We start from the raw sequence: 19,886 nt of genomic DNA on the forward strand, positions 1-19,886 counted from the left end.
GTATGTGCGCCATTTTGAAATTTTAATTTTGGGAAAAGGTGTGTATGTTGTGTGAATGTAGTGTGGTGTGGATAAAGAGAGGATCTGTCTTTAGAGAGCATGCTGAACTACTCTCCGGTGTTGGTGAGACAATAGGGAAACGGTAAGTGAGGACATGGGAAGGGTCTTTGGAGGGCTTCAGCTCCCTTCTCACCTCCCATATATACCTCACCGGGAGTGGCTTGCGCCCGTTCGGTAGGTGTCTTCCTACCTACTCCAGCTTAGTTTCTCACGATGGAACTTTGGAGGGTTGTATCTTGAAATATTCTGGACCTGATGCGTATCCTCAGTTTTGCAATAGTCTGGTTGGTTGCAAAGAACTCAGCACTCTGGAAAACCCTACAGTTCTGGAGGATCCTCCATTGAGTACTTAAAAGGATGTGATTGATCTCCTTTGCCACACGGCCAGCATTGCTATAGTGAGTCTAATGGCAAGGCTTGCATCTCTGAGACCAGGAATCAGTAATTCTCAGCCTTCTGGGCTTTGCAAATTTCAGAGGGAAAATACCCTTTAAGTTTTTGGTGTCAGAGCCTTGGGGACCAACACATAACTCTTAGATAAATCCCTCTATGCCAGTAGCTACATTGAAGTCACCCAAGACAATGTGTGTCATGCGGGGGCACTGGTCGACTAAAGTCAAGCTTATCATAGAATATCTCTTTCTCTTAACATTCATACGTCTTGGCAGGGTCGTACCCTGCAAAAAGAGATATGAAGCCCAAGGTGTGCTTCAATTTCACCAGCATCATACACATATTAACTGGAGCAACCCCAACAACAGAGGACTGCATTCACCTCAAAATGGCTATAGCCACTCCCTTGAAAAGGGTACCATTGCTATGGTCTGACCAGTAATAGATATAACCCCCTCTACTTATCTCTCCATTGCCAAGTCTCCTCATCTCTGAGATCCCCACTATGTCCACTCTCAACCTCTTGGTTTAGCTGGCAGACAGGGTTGCCATTGGTCCTCTGAGAGGCTCTGGAGGTTAACCCCAGGCTTGGCCGGACAAGCTTGTGTCTCGTCTGCACCACCCTGTCGGTTCCCAAGAAAAGCGGGTGGAAATGATTGATGGGGCAGTGGTAAGGCTTTCCTACCTCCCCCCTCCAACCTGTCAGAGTACTGGATGCCATATGTCTTTAAAAAATTCGCTCTCCCATGCACCCACCCACCACTTTGCCTCACAAGGGGAGGCTTATTGTTGGGCTTATAAGCCCAACCCCTCCAGGGGTAGCAGGAGAGCATTATTATGCAGCCACCACCTGACATAGTGGTGGCTGCTTGACTCATGATCACGCAGACTAGCTGATCAACCTCTCCAAGCCAGGAGAGACCACTCATCTTGGCCGGAATAAGGAACCAAAGAGGTGTGTTGCTAGCCGCAGCACATGATTATGACATTGCTCAACTTCCAGGACTCCCTTCTCCCAGCTATACAGGGACACCATTATATAGTACACATATTGGAGGACTAAGCTTAAGGGTGTGCCAACATGTCCTCTGGGTTTGGTGCATCCATTGGGGAGAAGAATTATTCAGGAAGAGGGAAAGAAGGTTACAGCTCGGTGTGGCTGAGCGCATTACGTTACTCATCCAGATAGACCTACCTCTACCAACTGCTGGGTCATAAATAGTGAATGCTGATCCACCCTTTACTGATAAACCACCCTCTTTTGACAAAGTCAAAGAGACTGTGGTGGGGTTGAGGGGTAGAAAGGAAGCTGGCATACATAACACCACTGGAGCTGCTCAGAGCTGGAAGTAACACCATGATCCATAGGTTTCACTCAGTCTCGGCTGCCATAAGGTAATCAGGTTCCATTTTTCATACAAGTCTAACATAGGATCAAGGAGATCTGAGAGCTGCTACCTTTAATGTAGAACTGAAAATAATTAAGGTAGTAAAGTAAATTCATCAAAATAAATTATATTTGTACACTTATTAAACTTGGTCAATTAGTGTTTTATATAAATGTGGATTTCGTAAATCAGGTGATAAATTAGCGGCACCTCTCCTACACAGTTACATGTATTCTGTGATGCCTCAAAAATGTCTTATGCTTCAGTAGTTTATTGCGGGACATAAAATTAATGTAATTTAGTTCTGTTAAAGGCAAAAGTGGCCTATATTGAACTGAGAACCTTACCTCAGATGGAACTGACTGCACTGGAATTAGGCACAAGATTAGCTAATTATTCTAAAAAAATATTACAAATTAAGGAAGTGTATGTATGGACCAATAGTGAAATCTGCTTACTTTAATTTTGAAATCCTATTTATTGAAAACCATATGAGCAAAATAAAAGATTTAGGGTCTTCTTCCTTTTATAAACAGGTCTCTGCTAAAGAAAATCCAGCAGATATCCTCTCCCGAGAGACAAAGACCTGACATATATTTTTGACAAGACTCATGTGATTATTCAGCCATTTGTATCCTCAGATCTGCCATGAGGGGGGTGGCCTCACCTTTCTTGACCTGTCTCGGAAGTGGCTGTGTAATTGGCTAAGTCTCATCCCAATAGGGTCACCTACCACCCACAACTTGGTGGCATGCCAGGTGAGGAACAGCTTAGGGGAAAAGAAAAGCAGGAGGAGGAGGAAGATAGAGAAATGAGAAGTGTATGAGGATTGATATTTAAAGAAAAACTTGATTGATTTTCTTTCCTCATATTCATTTGTTTATATATCTTCCTCTTCATCATTTGTTTTTCTTCTTCTTCTTCTTTTTCTTCTTTAAGTAATTTGTTAAGCTATTCGGCTTTTCTATCCTTTTATCTGAGTGACAGAAGGATGTCTCCTGTGTATGATGCAGGGCTTACTGTGCATTAAGATATTGAGCCACATACTGTATGGAGACAGGCCTCAGTAGAGCATTACTAAGAGTATGATATATGTTTTTATATAATAAATTCATAATATTGAATGTTTGGAGGTCTTTGAACAGTTTTATGGCATCACTAGAGCATCTCTGAGAGTATGATACCAATATAGGCTTTTACGGAACATATTCACAATATTGCTTGTTTAGAGATCTTTGCACAGCTTTATGTCATAAAATGTATAGCAACTGTATGTTTTAGGGAAAAGTTTGTGACAATTGCAGAAGGCTTCAGAGTATTAAGCCCTTCAACACGAGGACGCGTATACAGTAATCCCTCGTCTATCGCGGGGGTTAGGTTCCCGAACCCCCCGCGATAGGCGAAAATCCGCGAAGTAGCGATCTTATATTTTTTTATTATTTATATATATTTTAAGGCTTTATAAACCCTCCCCACACTCTTACAAATCTTTCCCACACTCTTATTGACCTTTCCCACACTCTTATAAACACTTCCTACAACGTTTCATTGTTACGACGCGGTCCCAATAAATGATACTATAATTCTTGTTTCGATTTTCAATATTTGCTTCGTAAATACGAAGTTCGCGCAGGAATTAGTTTGGCAGGGCGGAAGAATACTCAGAGAAAGGACAATATGAGCGCAGCTCACTTCTTTTATATGACAATTAGGTAAATACGGAAGGGGAGAGGGAGGAGAGGGACAGAGTGAGTCATGAAAAAAATATCGATAGAAGATGTAAGGGAGAACAAGGAAAAGTAGTGGAGGAAACAGAGAGAGATAAAGAGGATGAAAACAAGGAGAAGGGTGTGGGGAGGGAGCGACAGTGGGGAGAGTCATGTCAGGTCCTGAGAGAAAGTCAGGTAAGGGCTTCAGTCAGGACATGACCTGACTCTCACTTTCGCCCCTCCATCCCCACACCCTTTCCATTTCACCTTCTGTGTGTGTATTTACCTAGTTGTAAACACACACACACACACACACACACACACACACACAGAAGGGGAAATGAGAAGAGTGTGGGGAGGGTGTGGCAGAAGGGAGACTCGGCTCAGGGCTTTGGTCAGGACATGACCTGACTCACTTCTGCCCCTCCCTCCACACACCCTTCCTATTTCCCCTTCTGTGTGTGTGTGTGTGTGTGTGTGTGTGTGTGTGTGTGTGTGTGTGTGTGTGTGTGTGTGTGTGTGTGTGTGTGTGTGTGTGTGTGTGTGTGTTCATATAATCTAATGGGGAGGAGAAAGGAAGGAAGAGTGATAGAGTGAGATATAAGACTAAAGATAAGAGGGTGTGAGAAAGGAGGAAACAAGGGAAATGGGTGGAGGAAATGGGACGGGAAAAGAAGAGAGAGGTAGGGAGGGTCAGGTATAGATGAGGAAAGAGGGGGAGAGAAAGGGTGTGAGTGTGAGGGAAAGAGATTAAAAGAGAGAGGTAGGGAGGGTCAGGTAAAGGAAAGGAAAGAGAGGGAGAGAAAAGGTGTGGGTGGGAGAGAAAGAGATTAAAAGAGATATGTAGGGAGGGTCAGGTAAATGTGAGGGAAATGGGGGAGAGAAAATGTGAGTAGGAGGGAAAGAGATTAAAAGAGAGAGGTAGGGAGGGTCAGGTAAAGTTGAAGAAAGAGGGGGAGAGAAAAGGTGTGAGTGGGAGGGAAAGAGATTAAAAGAAAGAGTTAGGGAGGGTCAGGTAAAGGTGAGGAAAGAGGGGGAGAGAAAGGGTGTGAGTGGGAGGGAAAGAGATTAAAAGAGAAAAACTGGGAGGGAGGTGAAAGGAAAAGAGGAAAAAAATGATAAGGAACGAGAAAAATACAGGGACGGAGAGGGAGAAGAAAGAAAGGAAGTGGGGGAGGAGTGAACCAGGGAAAGACTAACGGCGCAATAGGCCGCGACGGAATAATAAAAAAATAGGTAGGTGACGTAGGTGCTTATTTAGGTGTGTTCCTACTTACGTTGATTTATATCGTTTTAATTTTTTAGGCTAGAAAATGCTTATTTTACCGCAAAATCCCGCGATATAGCGAAAAATCCGCGATACGATACAATTTGAAAATCCGCGATACAGCGAGACCGCGATAAGTGAACCGCGATATGGCGAGGGATTACTGTACTGCGTCCTTACGTGCGCCGTACCATATCTGAGGACGCGCATACTGTGTCCTGGCTCGCTTTAGCCAGTATACGAGTTATTTCATCTCTTTATATTTATGCTTACATCTCAAAATTATCAATTAACTTGTTTCTTTATGTGCACCATTTAATTCTGCATGTTTTCATATATAATACATGATGATTATGCTGAGTTTATGGATGAAAACTTCTTCTATTCAATAGCGACATTTGAAATTTGGCGCGCGCGGCGATCTTGGATACGGCGCAGGGCGCTGTATTGGCCCAGCTATAGTGAAAGGGTTAAACTATTCTCTTTATTGGTCTTTACTAAAGAAAGCGTTAACGCCTAAAAGTTGGGTTTTTACCGCAGACACTTTTTAAGGTCAAGTGTTTTGAGCTAGAAATACCTTTTCTTTAAGCATTTATAATCCCAAACATATTTATGTTAAACACATTTATCGTACCATTACGTATAGCAAACCCTTAACTCTTACAACTTTTGAGAGCGAGGGAAACAAGAATACTTGGGATAATAGATAATTGAGGATGACACTGAACAACATGATTGGTAGAGGATATGACAAGAATCAGGGGGAAACCGGGGGATGTATCCTCCCAGGGGTGCTATATCCCTGCCCTTTGGTGAGCAGGCAGTTCAGCCCATGATATAGGCTGGTTGGGGGAGGGGTTTGCACCCCATCCCCCTATAAAAAATATTCCTAGCCAAAAACAAGTTACAAAGTAGAGGTCGGGGTCGTGGCGTGAGCCTCGACCCTGATCAAGTCTCGCTGGGCGGCAGGCTTCCCTGATTCATCCACATCCGGGGAGCCTGCCGTCAGTGATGGGTGCAGGGCAAAGCCTAGGAGACCCCTGCACATCGAAGGAGGAAGAACCCCTAGCCCCTCTCTTTGTTTTGGTGGTGGCCAGGGTGGTGCAGAGGCTGCACCTGCCCGCAGAACTAGACCCGGGGTTAACCTTCGGAGGGCTTTGCATGAGGGCTCCTGGAATGTGCGGAGCCTCTCGGACGATGACCGACTACCCTGCCTATCAAATGAGCTCAGACGGCTGAGGGTGGACATAGGTGGACATAGGAGGCCTGGCAGTGGCGAGATCAGTAAGGGGGGGTGGGTACACCTTCTACTGGTGCGGCATGAGCAATGGTTTCCGTCTCGAGGAGGTAGCTATGAGCATCTCCAGCCAACTGCAGCCATTTGTGGTTGAGGTTACTCCAGTTGATGAGTGTATAATGTGAGTGAGGCTGAAGCACACACTCTTGTTGCAGTGTACGCTCCTACTGAGATGTGTGAAACTGAAGAGAAGGAGATGTTATACGCCAAACTCGACTCCATATTAGACCAGTGCCCTCCCCGGGACACACTCATTGTCCTGGGCAACTTCAATGCTACTACTGGCACTTACAGGGTTGGCTCTGAGCTATGTGTTTGTCCCTTTGGTTCTGGTACCAGGAACATCAACAGCTCTCTCCTGAATTTTGCAAGATCCAGGAGGTTGAGAATTGCAGGTTCTTGGTATCAGAGACCAGAGCTGCACTGCTGGACTTGGTACAGTACCCTCTCGAGTTTCGCGATCCTCAAGTTTAGTGCTTAGTCCTAAATTCTTACCATCACGACTTTCGCGCATTACCGCCACGACTTTCGCGGTGCTTTGACATGTACGGGTCACGTTTACCTACCGTCGGCGTCATGTGTGCTGCCTTAAAAGGCAGTGTCCAACCATTGGGGCTATGGGCAACCGTGGTTGCCTGTATGCCCAACCGGGAGCGAGTTGTTGGTTGTCCGTATGAATGGAAAACGGTTGTGAGTACGAGCGTGGGTACGTGGGTACCGAACGGCTGCATGTAAACAAACAGACGACGGCAGTGGCTGAGGAGCAGTGGAAGATGGCCCACCAAGAGACTCATAAAATGGACTGGCAGAGCTGCTTTGCTTACTACTTGATTAACAAGATAAGAGAACACCCTGTGCTGGGGAACCACAGTCCAAAAAACTTTTTTGTAGATCTCCCGGTGTTGTTTTCCTCTTCGTCTTCTTCTTTTGACCTGTAATGCATGGCAGCGACGGTGAAAAGTAACAGTGGAAAATAGCAAAAGGGTATAGAAAACCAAAATCAGGGAAAGAAAAGAACAGAAAAACACCTAAGTTCAGGGTGAAGTGTATAAGTGCGCACTGTGAAGTAAATAAGGGCCGCTTTCACAGTCACTGTTTGTTTTGATCGTTACCAATGGCGGCGATCGACGCAATAGTTTTCCATGTGAAATTGGCCTATGGGGTAGTGGTGGCTGCAGAGAAAGCGACAGGTGTTGAGAGTGTGTGGTAAGATGCGGGGCGAGGCTAACCCCGCAGCCGCCACGAGGTGCCATTGTAAAGGCAATAATACCTCCGACACCATCACATCACATCACTACCCACCGGCCCTAAGTGCATGTTGTGAAGTATAAAAGTGTGGAGAAGGAGGACCTAAGAAGCGATACAAAACATTACAGGTCAAAAGAAGAAGAAGAAGGTCCACTATACACTGGCCGGTGTTGCGAGAAATATCTCCCCGCTGAAATTAGTCATTCTGCTGTCCAACACGCATGCGCGCTGTGGGAATACACAGCATTAAAAGTGTTAATTTGCCTGGATTTGTTCTTTTTTGTCCGCTTGTGGTCTTTGTGAGCGGTGAGGGAAATATGGAAGCAGTAAGCGAGTTGAACCTCTCTGCGAGCTATTTTGCGATTGCGGCAGCGGTTTACGTTCAATAGGCATTGAAAAGTCAATTATGATGTTAGTGATTTAATGATTTATAACAGAAAAAGTAGCAGATTATACCATAACACACAAAAAACTACCAGAAGCTATAGGTTTGTCCAACTGTACCACGGGTGACCGCGAGCAACCACCCTTACATTAGGAGACGACACCACGTGGATCACAAGCGTGTATTCAGAACTGCCAGCCAATTGTAAGGCAGCCGCCTTCAACTGCGGCTTCAGAACGACCTGTTCTCACTTCCCATTTTCTGCCTATTACTATTTTTTTCCATGGGCCGGAACCAATAAGCGCTTTTTCATGTATTTCAATACCTCGAGTTTCGCGATCCTCGAGTTTAGCGCTATACCTGCTGAATGAAGCAAGCACGAAACTCGAGAGGGTACTGTATAGCAATGCCAGAGGGTTAGCTAAGGAGATTGACCACATCCTCGGAAATACTCGTTGGAGGATCTCTCAGAACTGCAGGGTTTTCCGGAGTGCTGAGTTCTTTGCAACTGACCATAGGCTTGTTGTTGCAATATTCAAGCTTCATGTCAGGTCAAGAAGAACCTCAAGATGCAACAATATTGTGTTCCATCTCGAGAGGCTGAAGTACCTGGCATGTGCTCAGGAGTATGCAGTGAGAGTTTCAAATCAGTTCCGTTTACTCAGCACCCTTAAGGACCCTGTAGAACTGTGGGATATCTTCAAACATGAGACTTTTCAAGCTGCCAAGGAGTGCGTTGGAGAGCACCCGAGATCTAGGAATGGCTTTGCCTTGGCACGCTGAGAAGAGAGGAGGAGTGGCGCCAAAGGAGGGAATGGGAATTGGGATAGGGCTAGGGCTTGTCAGTAGAAGAGCTCTCCTGAGGAGTGATAAGGAGGGGCATGTCAGGGGTCTCACTGAGGAAGTCGAAGGCCATCGTCAAGCCAAGTTTTAACCCTTTCAATGCGCATGGCGAGGGAGGCGACTATTCCCCCGGGCGCACTATGGCAGCCGAACGGGGGAAGGGGGTCTCTTTTAACCTCTGTATCTCAAAAACTGTTTATTGCAGCTAAAAAAAAAAAAAAAACATTGGAAAGGAGGCCCAGATCTATAGGACGTACAGACACGTTGAGGGGGTGTTGCCTGTGAACACTTACGTCAGTGCATGCGCGACGGTCAGCCATATTGAGGGAACTGCAGAGGTCTCTTGATGGGGTACTGGCAAGGTAGTATTGCCAACTGCAAAATTTACAACTATTTGGTCAAAGAATCAGTCAGGTGATTGGTGAAGCTATGCAAAAAATCCGCTATATTGAACATGAACATCCACCAGTTACTTGTCCGTAGATTTTCCGTGCTAGAGTGATATGATTTTTCACCAAATTTAGTGGAAAACCCACAGAATTGGCAATCCTGTGGGGTGAGAAATATTGTTGGAACACTCTCATACGCGGGAGATTTGAGCGCGACTGGAGCTCGCAGCGAGCGTTTAGCACCACCAACAAATGCACTACCGCTCGCTGCGAGCATTTAGCAGTTTAAGGGTTAAGTCTTGTCTGAACCAGGGCTTGGATTCATTTACTCATTGTTGCTGTGGGAGGAATCAAGCCTACCAACACGCTCTGAAGCTTCATTCACTTGGAATGCAACCCCACGGCTTCGAACGAATGCGACGTGGATCGTCTACCACCACACCAGGGCAGATTGGATTAACCCACTCTTGACTCCACACTCCGGCCTTGGCCCGAGCAGGGTTGATAGTCCTCCTCCTCCCCCGTCTCAAGGGATGAACTCGCCGGTGACCCGAGTGGCTTGGTACCTCGTGGAGCTGACAGAGGTGGACCGTTAAGGGGGGCGGCTACGAGGGGTCCTCCTGCGCATATGGTTCGTCCAATAGCTTTGAAATATTAGTATATTGTTTGTAGGTGTAAAGGTATGATATTCTGTGAATTTCATTAAATTCGGGTGAAGTTAAGGAGAGACTCAAACAAAGCGTATTTTTGTTTTTTTTTGTTTCACAGACCTTATTTTTCAGTTAATCTCTTTGAAAAAAATATCATAGAAACTTTGTTTATCTACATTTCCCAGCTAGAATTTTTTTGATTTTTTGTTTTGTCTTCGAAAAAATAAAATTACAGTTTTTTGTCACATAATTTTCTCCACTCTGTGTCCCGTTTTCTTTTGACATTTTAAAAAAAAATTTATAGGGGGCAAAAATTGTTCTTTAGTTGTAGTTTTAACCCTCACAGCGTCGGCGTCGTACATGTACGACACAGGCTGAGTCACCTTCCCAGCGTCGGCGTCGTACATATACGACGCGACAATTTACGACACACACCGTGACTCAGATGTCATTTTTGACACTTTTCATGACTTAAACCTATGTTTTTTCAGCATTTCTGACATAATGGGAGAAATTTTTTTTTTTGAAAAGTGCCGACGCTGGGGGGGGTCACGGGTGGGAAATGTTCCGACGCCATGGGGGTTAAATGATACCTAACAAAAGTCGATCAGACGTTTTACCGATTTTGTGAAATTTTTTGAAGTGTAAAAAACTACTTTTCGAGATATTGGCTCCTAAAGATTTTTTTTCTATTTCTCCCTGTCTTGCCATTTGTATTTATCTGATTGGCATGAAATTTTCACATATTATTGTGTGTACCTTGTTGACTTACTGGAGAATGATAAGGAATCTGGTCCCCCTTTATAAGAAAGTTTTAATCAATCAAAGGTGAGGGTGTCAGAAGGTCAAGGTGTTCCTGCATGACCGTACTGGGCATTCTGTCTCTCGAACAGTGTTTGTAGCTTTTTCTGGTTGACTTACGCTTGTAAAATCATTTGTAGGGCCTTTTTTTTGTCTAGAGTGGAGGGAAAATTGCAACACACCTAGCTCATTTGTGTTGCGCAAGGCACTGCAGTGCCGAGCGGCTCGCCGCTTCCTCCCTTCTTGCAGCCCAGCGGGCCGCGCGGAATATGAGGATCACAAGTAGCAAAATTTACTGAGAAAAAAAATATTCTAATGTAATTTTACGTATATACAAACATTGAATAATACTGCATATGTTGACGCGTATGTCTGGGTACGACGCAACAGCGCGGGACATTTAAAAATGGTCTCCAGCGGGGAGGGGTTTTAATATTACGAAAACAAACTCCACCACACGGCAATTTAACCTTTCAAGGGCCTTTTGAGCTAAAAACCTCTACTTATCCGATTTTAAATTTATTCTTCGAAAAATACCCCGTAACCGCCCCCCTTGAACATTCTGCCGTTGCCTCCGTCTCTAGCTGGACCGAGGGCGTCTTCTACCGGACTGCAAGAGAGAAACGAACCAAGACATCTTCCAATGTCCTGTGTTGTATTCTGGACCCGTGCCAGCTGTCTGCTTCTATATACCCGCAAGGAAGTGGGAACCAACCCCACCTTGCAGTCCTGCTCCAGCTGTCTTAAGCCGCCGTTTTTGTCCTCCAAAGGAGTGCCATTATTTTGTTATTAGATATGGTGTCTTTTACCAATTGTGTTTGTCCTCCAACCTCAGCATTGGTCACGCCTGGCACGACCTTTACAGTCAATCAAATGCGAATGACCGACCTGCTTACCGAGCCCTGGTGAAGCTCCACCCTAAGTCTTCTTTTCAGGTGAGCGCTAGCCGAACAGTTGATGGCTGCCTTGTGTTGGACATGGATGGGCAGAGGGCCTGCTGGGCTGAGTACTTTGAGCAGTTGTACACGGCGGACCATCCAAGTGGGCAGCTTCCAGTTGCTGGGTTGCAGATGGTGGATGCTGATCCATCCATCAGTGAAGGCCCACCCTCTCTTGACAAGGTCAGAGAGGCTGTGGCAAAGTTGAGCTGTGGAAAGGCTCCTGGTATCTGTAACATCAGTGTGGAGCTGCTCAAAGCTGGAGGTGAGAACGTGATGTGTGGGCTGCACACAGTCTTGACTGCCGTATGCCAATCTGGTACCATTCCTGGAAGAGGGGGCTGGTCGTCTCTATCCACTGGGCTATCCACTGGGCAGATTTGTGGACCAGAGTCATTGCAGACCATGCATTGGCAATACCATGGTCACTGACCTTGTTGTTGCCATTGATGCAGTAATCCTGGCTGAGTTGCTGGAGATTTTGCTGATGGCTTTCGAGGCACTGCATGAGGAGGCAAAACCCTTGGGACTTCAGGTCTCCTGGGCCAAGACCAAGGTACAGGTGTTTGAAGGCTTGCTAGATGAAACGGTACAGTCTGTACATGCATGCTGTGGCGACGACATTGAGATCTCGGAAAATATCACATACCTTGGTAGCGTTGTTCAAAACAACAGTGAGTCTCGCCAGGAAGTCTTACGGCAAATTGGCTTGGCCCACGGTGTTATAGACTCGCTCAGCACGAGTATATGGCATTGTCGATACCTGTGCAGAATGACAAAAGATCTGGATCTTCAAGTCCTTTGTGCTCTCTCTCTTACTCTATGGCTTTGGGACATGGACACTCAATGGGTACCTGGAGAGGTGGATTTATTTCTTTTTCTTTAATTTATTTATTTATTTTTACAGTAAAGAAAACAGCTAAAAAAAAATGCCCGCTAATCATTCATTCATCTTTGACGCCTGCTCCTAGGAGCTTCCACCAGGGGATGGTCACGGCAGAAGAGTTTCCATCTCTCTCTATCCAGACATTCCCTCCTTGCCTGCTCAAAGTTTCTCAAGGATCTTTCAACCCTCTCCCTGACATTCTACTGTACCCTATCTCTCCATTTCACTGGAGGTCGTCTAACATTCTCTCCCTCTATCTCATTTACATACACCCTCCTGGTCATCTTACTCTCCTCCATTCGATCCCTGTGGCCAAACCACTTTAAAGTCTGTCGCTTCACCTCTTCCACCACTCCACACTTCTTCCCTTCACCCACGTGACACATTCCAAAACTCTCGTACACACTTTCATTACTCATTCCATCCATTCTACTCACACCACATGCACTCCCCAAATAACTCATTTCCACTGCCTGCACTCTAGACCTCTGACTTTCATTCCAGGCCCATGTTTCGCTTGCGTTTTTTTTTTTTTTTTTACGTCGCAGCCTATTGCGCCAGTAGGCTTCTTCCCGGTGGGGCCTGATGGTCGGGCCAAGGCTTCTTCCCGATGGGGCCTGATGGTCGGCCCAGCCCGATCTGGCGCAGGCGAGTGTTTATAGTGGCGCCATCTTGCTCATTCTGCCCCCCGGGTGGTCTTCAGGGCAGCATATGGGTATTCTTAGGCCACTCGGCGGTGACTGAAAAACCTCAGCTGTGCGGCGGCCAGGATTCGTACCCGCATCCCTCCTGGAGCTCCTGAACGCGGAACCGTCACCCTAACCATTCAGCTACCCCCTCCCCAAAGGGGAGGATTGGTACTATTACTGTATTTCTCAAATCCCTCTTAACCTCCATGCTCACACTTCTGCCATTCATGATACGTCCCAAAGACCCTACCACCTTTCTTCCTTGCATTGCCCTTTCTCTTGTCTCTCTTCTGTACCACCATGCGTACACATAACTGATCCAAGGTACTTAAATTCTTTAACCTCCTCCATTTCTTTACTGTTCAAAAATATTTTGCATTCTTTTTCACATTCAATTCCCACTCTATATGGGCATACAAAATCCACAACCTCACTTCTACTCTGCTTACAAACCATCACTTTACTTTTGTTGACATTTACCTTCAGCTCTCTCCTTTTACATACACTATCAAAAACACTGACCAAATTTTGAAAGTCACTTTCATTTTCTGCAATGATCACTGTGTCATCAGTAAATAAGATTCAATTCAGTACCCACCTCCTTCCCTCAGCGTACATTTTTACTCCAACTTTCCCAACTTTGCCCTTCATTTCTCCCATAACACCATCCATATGAATATTGAACAACCATGGTGACATGACACACCCCTGCCTCAAGCCCACTTTTATCTCAAAATGTTCACTTGTTTCTCCACTAATTTTGATGCAAGCGGATGCATCCTCATAGAAAGACTTTATTGCATTAAGCAGTTTTCCTCCCACACCATATATCTTTAAAACGTCCCACAGTGCCAGCCAATCGACTTTGTCATAAGCTTTTTCTAGATCCATGAAGGCAGGGAATACACTACCCTCTCGAGTTTCGCGCTTGCTTCGTTCCGAAGGTATAGCGCTAAACTTGAGGATCGCGTAACTCGAGGTATTGAAAACACTGAAAAGGGGCTTATCTGTTCTGACCAATGAAATTTTTTTTTTTTTAACATGTGGGCAATGGCGCCGGTAGACTATCCATCTGGGCCTGATGGTCGGCCCCGAGCCCGTCATGGCGAGGCAACTGTTTATAGTGGCGCATGCTGCCCCCCGGAGCTCACTTTTTTCCTCCTTTACTCCCTTGTTATCTCAAAATACGTACCTTGGAAAAAGGAGGAAAACAGGAAGAGGGAACGGGTTGTTTTAATGCCACAGATGAAGCCTTACGATTGGCTGAGCTCTGAAAACTTGCTTGTGATTCGCTGGGAGTCCGATGACGTCATCGCTGGCGCTCACCGGTCAGCGGCCTCGCTCCCTTAAGGCAGTGTCACACTGGCCATTTTCCTCTAACTGTTGTGGCTACTGGCAACGCCCGTGCACCCATCCGGGAGCAAGTTGTGGGTTGTCCGTAACCTGGTATCACACTGGGCCCTTTTCTTCCCACCGCATTGGCGGCAGCTTGGGCAACCGGCAAATCCAACTTTTCCGGGTGTGCGTCACACACGGCCAAGGTCGGTTGCCCGTATCCACATCCACAACGTAAACAAAGCACTTGCCCTGTATCGACATGGGGTCGTCTGCTAAAGTAAGGGCTCTCGCGGCTTGTGCTTCCTTACCCAAGTTATGGACTTGTTGCTGCAGTTAAATGGAAGGAAGAAGCTGTTGTTGGTGTGGCGTGTCTCTGGTTGCTCCATGCCATTTCTCATTGTCACCATTGCGCGTGAGCGGCCAACCTACCCATCTAGACTCCGACCACAAAAACACGTGGATCGAGTAACAGCAAAGACACACACACACACATACGCACGCACGCACACACCAGACTCATCATGAACCATGGCAGATGTTTCTCACAAACAAAAATGGCTTCGACATTTCCTAGAGTGGGTTAGAACGTATTTGGTGAGTGGTTCATACAAATCAAACATACCCAATGGCAAGAAGAGAGCAGTGTTAAAGACGACTGTTCTTTTCTTGCCAAGAGCTAGGTTTGGTTCATGTGAGCCACTCACCAAATACGTTCTAACACACTCAAGAAATGGTAAAGTCGTTTCTGTTTGTCTGAAACATCTGCAATGGTTCCTAATGAGTCTGGTGTGTGTGTGTGTGTGTGTGTGTGTGTGTGTGTGTGTGTGTGTTTGTTTGTTGTTATTGGATCCATGGGTGGGTTGGCCGCATTGGCGCAGAGGTGACAATGGGAACTGGCATGGAGGAACCACAGGCATGCCACACCCACAAATGTTTCTTCCTTCCGTTTAACTGGAGCAACAAGTCCATAACTTGGGTAATGGCAGCACAAGCCGCGACAGGCCTTACAGGGCAAGTGCTTTGTTTACGTTGTGGATGTGGATACGGGCAACCGACCTTGGCTGTGTGTGACGCGCACCCGGAAAAGTTGGAGTTGCCGGTTGCCCTTGCTGGCGCCAACTCGGTGGGAAGAAAAAAGCCCTGTGTGACACCAGCTTACGGATAACCGTGAACCCGCTCCCGGTTGGGCGTACGGGCGTTGCCCGTAGCACCAATGGTTGGACGAAAACGACCATTGTGACACCGCCTTAAGGCAGTGAAGCCGCTGATAGGGCGAGCGTCGGCAATGAAGTCATCGGACTCCCAGCGAATCACAAGCGTGTTTTCAGAACTGTCAGCCAATCGCAAGGCAGGTGCCTTCAACTGTGGCTTCAAAACGACCCGTTCTCTCTTCCTGTTTTCTCTCTCTCTCTCTCTCTCTCTCTCTCTCTCTTGCCATAGCCACAATGTTTGGAGGAAAACGTCCAGTGTGATACTACCTTTAAATGTACCGTGCGTAACGCTGATGGTAAGTAGACTTGACTCGTACGTGTCAAAGCAGCGCGAAACTCGGGGTGATAATGCGCGAAAGTCGGGATGGTAAGAAGTTAGGTCTAACCGCGAAACTCGTGGATCGCGAAACTCGGATAGCGCGAAACTCGAGAGGGTACTGTAGTTTTTTCCCTTTCGCTAATACTTTTTCCACTACCATCCTGAAGGAAAATTTCCGATCCACACATCCCCTTCCCTTCCTGAAGCCTCCTTGTTCTCCACTGATTTTCTCTTCTGTAAGTCTTTTGATTTTCTCTATTATGACTTTCCCACATACCTTTCCGGGTATACTCAGCAGACTTATACCTCTATAGCTCCCACACTCCCCTCTCCTGCCCTTCCCCTTGTAAACTGGGACAGTGATGGCTTCTGTCCAGTCTGTTGGCACCACCCAACCCTCCCATGCCACGTCACATATCTTGACCATCCATTTAGTACAGGTATCTCGATTTACGCGAGTATTGTGTCCTTGAAGAGGTCGCGTAAATCAAAAACAATGTAAATCAAACAAGAGGTAGGTTTCTATCGAAAAATAAATACTCACTTCATTCAGTGGAGAGAGAGAGAGAGAGAGAGAGAGAGAGAGAGAGAGAGAGAGAGAGAGAGAGAGAGAGAGAGAGAGAGAGAGATTTACATAGATTTACATAGAAAATCAGACCACACAGACCCCATGGTCCAGACTTGGTGGTCTGTCCTTAAACCTAAGTGATTTTACATTAATCAGAAGACTCCAAAACGTTGTATTTCTACTCTAGTTGATATTAAGTCAATCATGTCAATCGTGTTACACTGGACCACTGATGCTGGAAGCTTATTCCATTCTCGCACTACAACGTTGGTGAAGAAAAATTTGGTGCAGTCTGAATTTACTTGTCTTCATCTGAGTTTTACGTCATTGTTCCTCGTGCGCAGAGTGTCATCGATCATAAACAATGTTGATCTGTTTACATTCGTGAAACCATTAAGTATTTTAAAACATTCGATCAGTTTTCCTCGGAGGCGACGTTTCTCAAGAGAGAACATGTTAAGGGTAGAAAACCTTTCTTCGTAGGATTTGTTGCGCAAGGAAGGGATCATTTTCGTTACCCGACGCTGAACACCTTCTAATTTAGCAATATCCTTTGCATGGTGGGGGGACCAAAACTGTACCGCATATTCCAAGTGGGGTCTGACTAAACTGTTGTAGAGCGGGAGTATTACATCTTTATTCTTGAATACGAAGTTTCTTTTAATGAAGCCCAACATTCTGTTCGCTTTATTTGCTGCATCGATGCATTGCTGTGAGAATTTGAGGTTTGACGCGATTTTGACCCCCAAGTCTTTGATGCATTGAACGCTTTTGAGTTTAACGCCGCGCATTTCGTATTCGAACTTCTTATTCCTCGTTCCAACTTGAAGGACCTGGCACTTCTCTGCGTTAAAGGGCATCTCCCATCTATCCGACCAAGCTGAAATTTTGTGCAAATCCTCTTGGAGGCTTTGCCTGTCTTCGTCAGTGAGAACCGAGTTACCAATCTTTGTGTCGTCTGCAAATTTACTAATGCGGTTATTGAGTCCAACATCCACGTCGCTGATGTAAATAATGAAGAGCACTGGGCCAAGGACCGAGCCCTGGGGGACGCCACTAGTGACAGGCGCCCACTCTGAGTTAAATCCGTCAATCACTACTCTTTGTTGTCTGTTGCTCAACCAATTCGCGATCCATTGGTTTACTTGACCGTCAATACCTATTTGCTTTAATTTGTAAAGTAATTTATGATGCGGGACTTTATCAAACGCTTTCTGGAAATCAAGATAGACTACGTCCAGTGATTTGATTACGTCATAAACAGTGAAGAGGTCGTTATAAAAGGTTAATAGGTTTGATAGGCAGGATCTTTTGTTTCGGAAGCCATGTTGTGAGTCCCCAATCAATGAGTGGCTTTCAAGGTAACTCACAATTTTGTCTCTAATTATGCCCTCAAGTAGCTTACCTACAACCGAAGTTAGCCTAATGGGCCTGTAATTACCTGGTACTTTTTTATCTCCTTTCTTGAAAATCGGTGTCACGTTAGCCTTTTTCCAATCTGAAGGGACGATGCCTTGTCGCAAGGACATATTGAATACGGTTGTGAGGGAGGAGAATATTTCGCTCTTTTTTCTTTCAGCAGAGTTGGATATACTTTGTCAGGTCCAGGACTTCTATTTGTTTTAAGTGAATGGAGAGCTTTAAGGACTTCATCGGTTGTTATTTCAAAATTAGGCAATGCATGCTTGAGATTTACAATAGTACTGGTGTTGGTGGTAGCGAGAGGAAGACTGTTAGTATTAAACACCGAGGAAAAGTAATTGTTTAAGAGGTTTGCAATGTGTTGGCTGTCAGTCACTAGTGCACCGTCGCTGTTTGTTAAAGGTCCAATACCACTTTTGATCGCCTTTCTGTTGTTTATGTAACTGAAGAAAGATTTCGGATTATTTTTACAGTTGGTTGCAATATTTTCTTCATATCTACGCTTTGCCTAACCTACTAGTCTTTTTACTCGTCGCCTGGCATCATTATAAAGTCTAATGTTTTCGGGCGTGCTTTGTCCTTTCTTTAACCTGTAAAACAATTTTCTCTCACTGACTGATTGTTTAATTTCGGTATTAAACCACGGTAGGCTTTTATTAGTGTTAATTCGCGTTTCGCAGAAGGGGACGAATGTGTTCTGCTGACTGAGTAAGTGATTTTTAAGGCTTAGCCAGGCTTCCTCTACGTTGCCGTCATCTGATAGTTGTATTTTTGTTAGTTTTTGTCGGATTTCTACGAATTTAGCTCTTTTGAAATTGGGCACCTTTACTTTATTTTCAGTCACTGATGATTGAGCTTTAATGTCGACGCGCACTAATTTATGATCGCAAGAACCGAGGTGTTCTCCTACCGTGACACTACTGACTAGGTTATCTTGGGTCGTTATAACAAGGTCGAGTATATTATTTTGACGAGTTGGCTAAGAAACCATTTGGCTTAGATAATTTTCTTCTAGAAATTCGATCATTCTATGTGACTCGCCTTCTGTACCTGACAGTGTCGCCCAGTCGATATGGGGGAGGTTAAAGTCTCCTAATATCAGTGAGTCGCTGTTATTAAGTGACTGCCTTAAGACGCTGTACATTTCAAGGTCGTCATCGAGTGATTGCCCGGGAGGTCTGTAGGTGACAGATATATTTAAATTGACATTTGAAATGTTTACTCGCACGCACAAATGTTCAACGTTACTGTTTCCCGGTGTTTTGTCAGTGGGTTGCAAATAGCTTTTGACATAAAGGGCGACGCCACCGCCTCTACGGTTTACACGATCTTTGTTGAAGAGTCTGTAGCCATCTATGTTGTATTCGGAACTTAAATCAATATTTGTGGTGTCGATAAATGTTTCGGTTATAGCAATTATGTCAAAATTTTCTGTTAAAGCAAGACATCTCAGTTCATCAAATTTGTTTCTAAGGCTACGCGCATTGAAACTAAGGATTTTTAAGTTATCTAGAGGCTTGGTAATAAAGGTGGTACTTGCGGGATCACGGTTACGGGTTAGTTGCGATGCACGGCGTCTATTTACACGGGCGGGGTGGAGGGACGTGGCCGTGACTCGTTTTTTGCTCGGATGACACGCACTGCTTCGTTGAGGAGCCTTCCGAGTCTGGCTGCCCCGATGGGAGAAAGGTGCAATCCGTCCCTGTGGAAGAGCTCATTTTGTCCATAGAAATTGTCCCATGCGTTTAGGAACTCCACGTCAAGCTCCCTACAAAGAGTCTGTAAGCGGTTGTTTAGGCTGAAGGCCTTACTGAAAAAGTAGCTCTCCGCCCAAGTCCGTGGTAGAGCTCCTGAAATCAAAAGAGAGAATATCCATATCACCGAGATATCCACTCAGGCACTCAGTCTCAGCCTTACTCGTGTGAGGAAGAAATGAGGGAGACCATGAGCGACTGGCTAGTGTTGGTACCGCTACCGAGCAGTCTGCTACCGGTACCGTACCATATAGCTGGTACCGTTAGTACCGGTACTGGTACCGGTACCTGCCTACCCCTGTTGTTGAGTAGCGTGGCAGTGTGGGTACTG

At 45.6% G+C, this 19,886-nt stretch overlaps 1 protein-coding gene across 2 annotated transcripts in view; it reads left to right on the top strand.

The window, feature by feature from the left end:
* Positions 1-2,482: 2,482 nt before the first annotated feature.
* LOC126983785 (PR domain zinc finger protein 15-like) overlaps positions 2,483-19,886 on the top strand; it is a gene marked incomplete at its 5' end in the record, with an annotated part of 50,485 nt that continues 33,081 nt past the window's right edge. For both annotated transcript variants that reach the window (XM_050836890.1, XM_050836896.1), the window contains 1 exon segment: positions 2,483-2,599. In XM_050836890.1, the coding sequence (XP_050692847.1) occupies positions 2,483-2,599 (117 nt within the window).

Source organism: Eriocheir sinensis, chromosome 5 (genome assembly GCF_024679095.1).
Source record: "Eriocheir sinensis breed Jianghai 21 chromosome 5, ASM2467909v1, whole genome shotgun sequence".
Lineage (NCBI taxonomy): Eukaryota > Metazoa > Arthropoda > Malacostraca > Decapoda > Varunidae > Eriocheir > Eriocheir sinensis.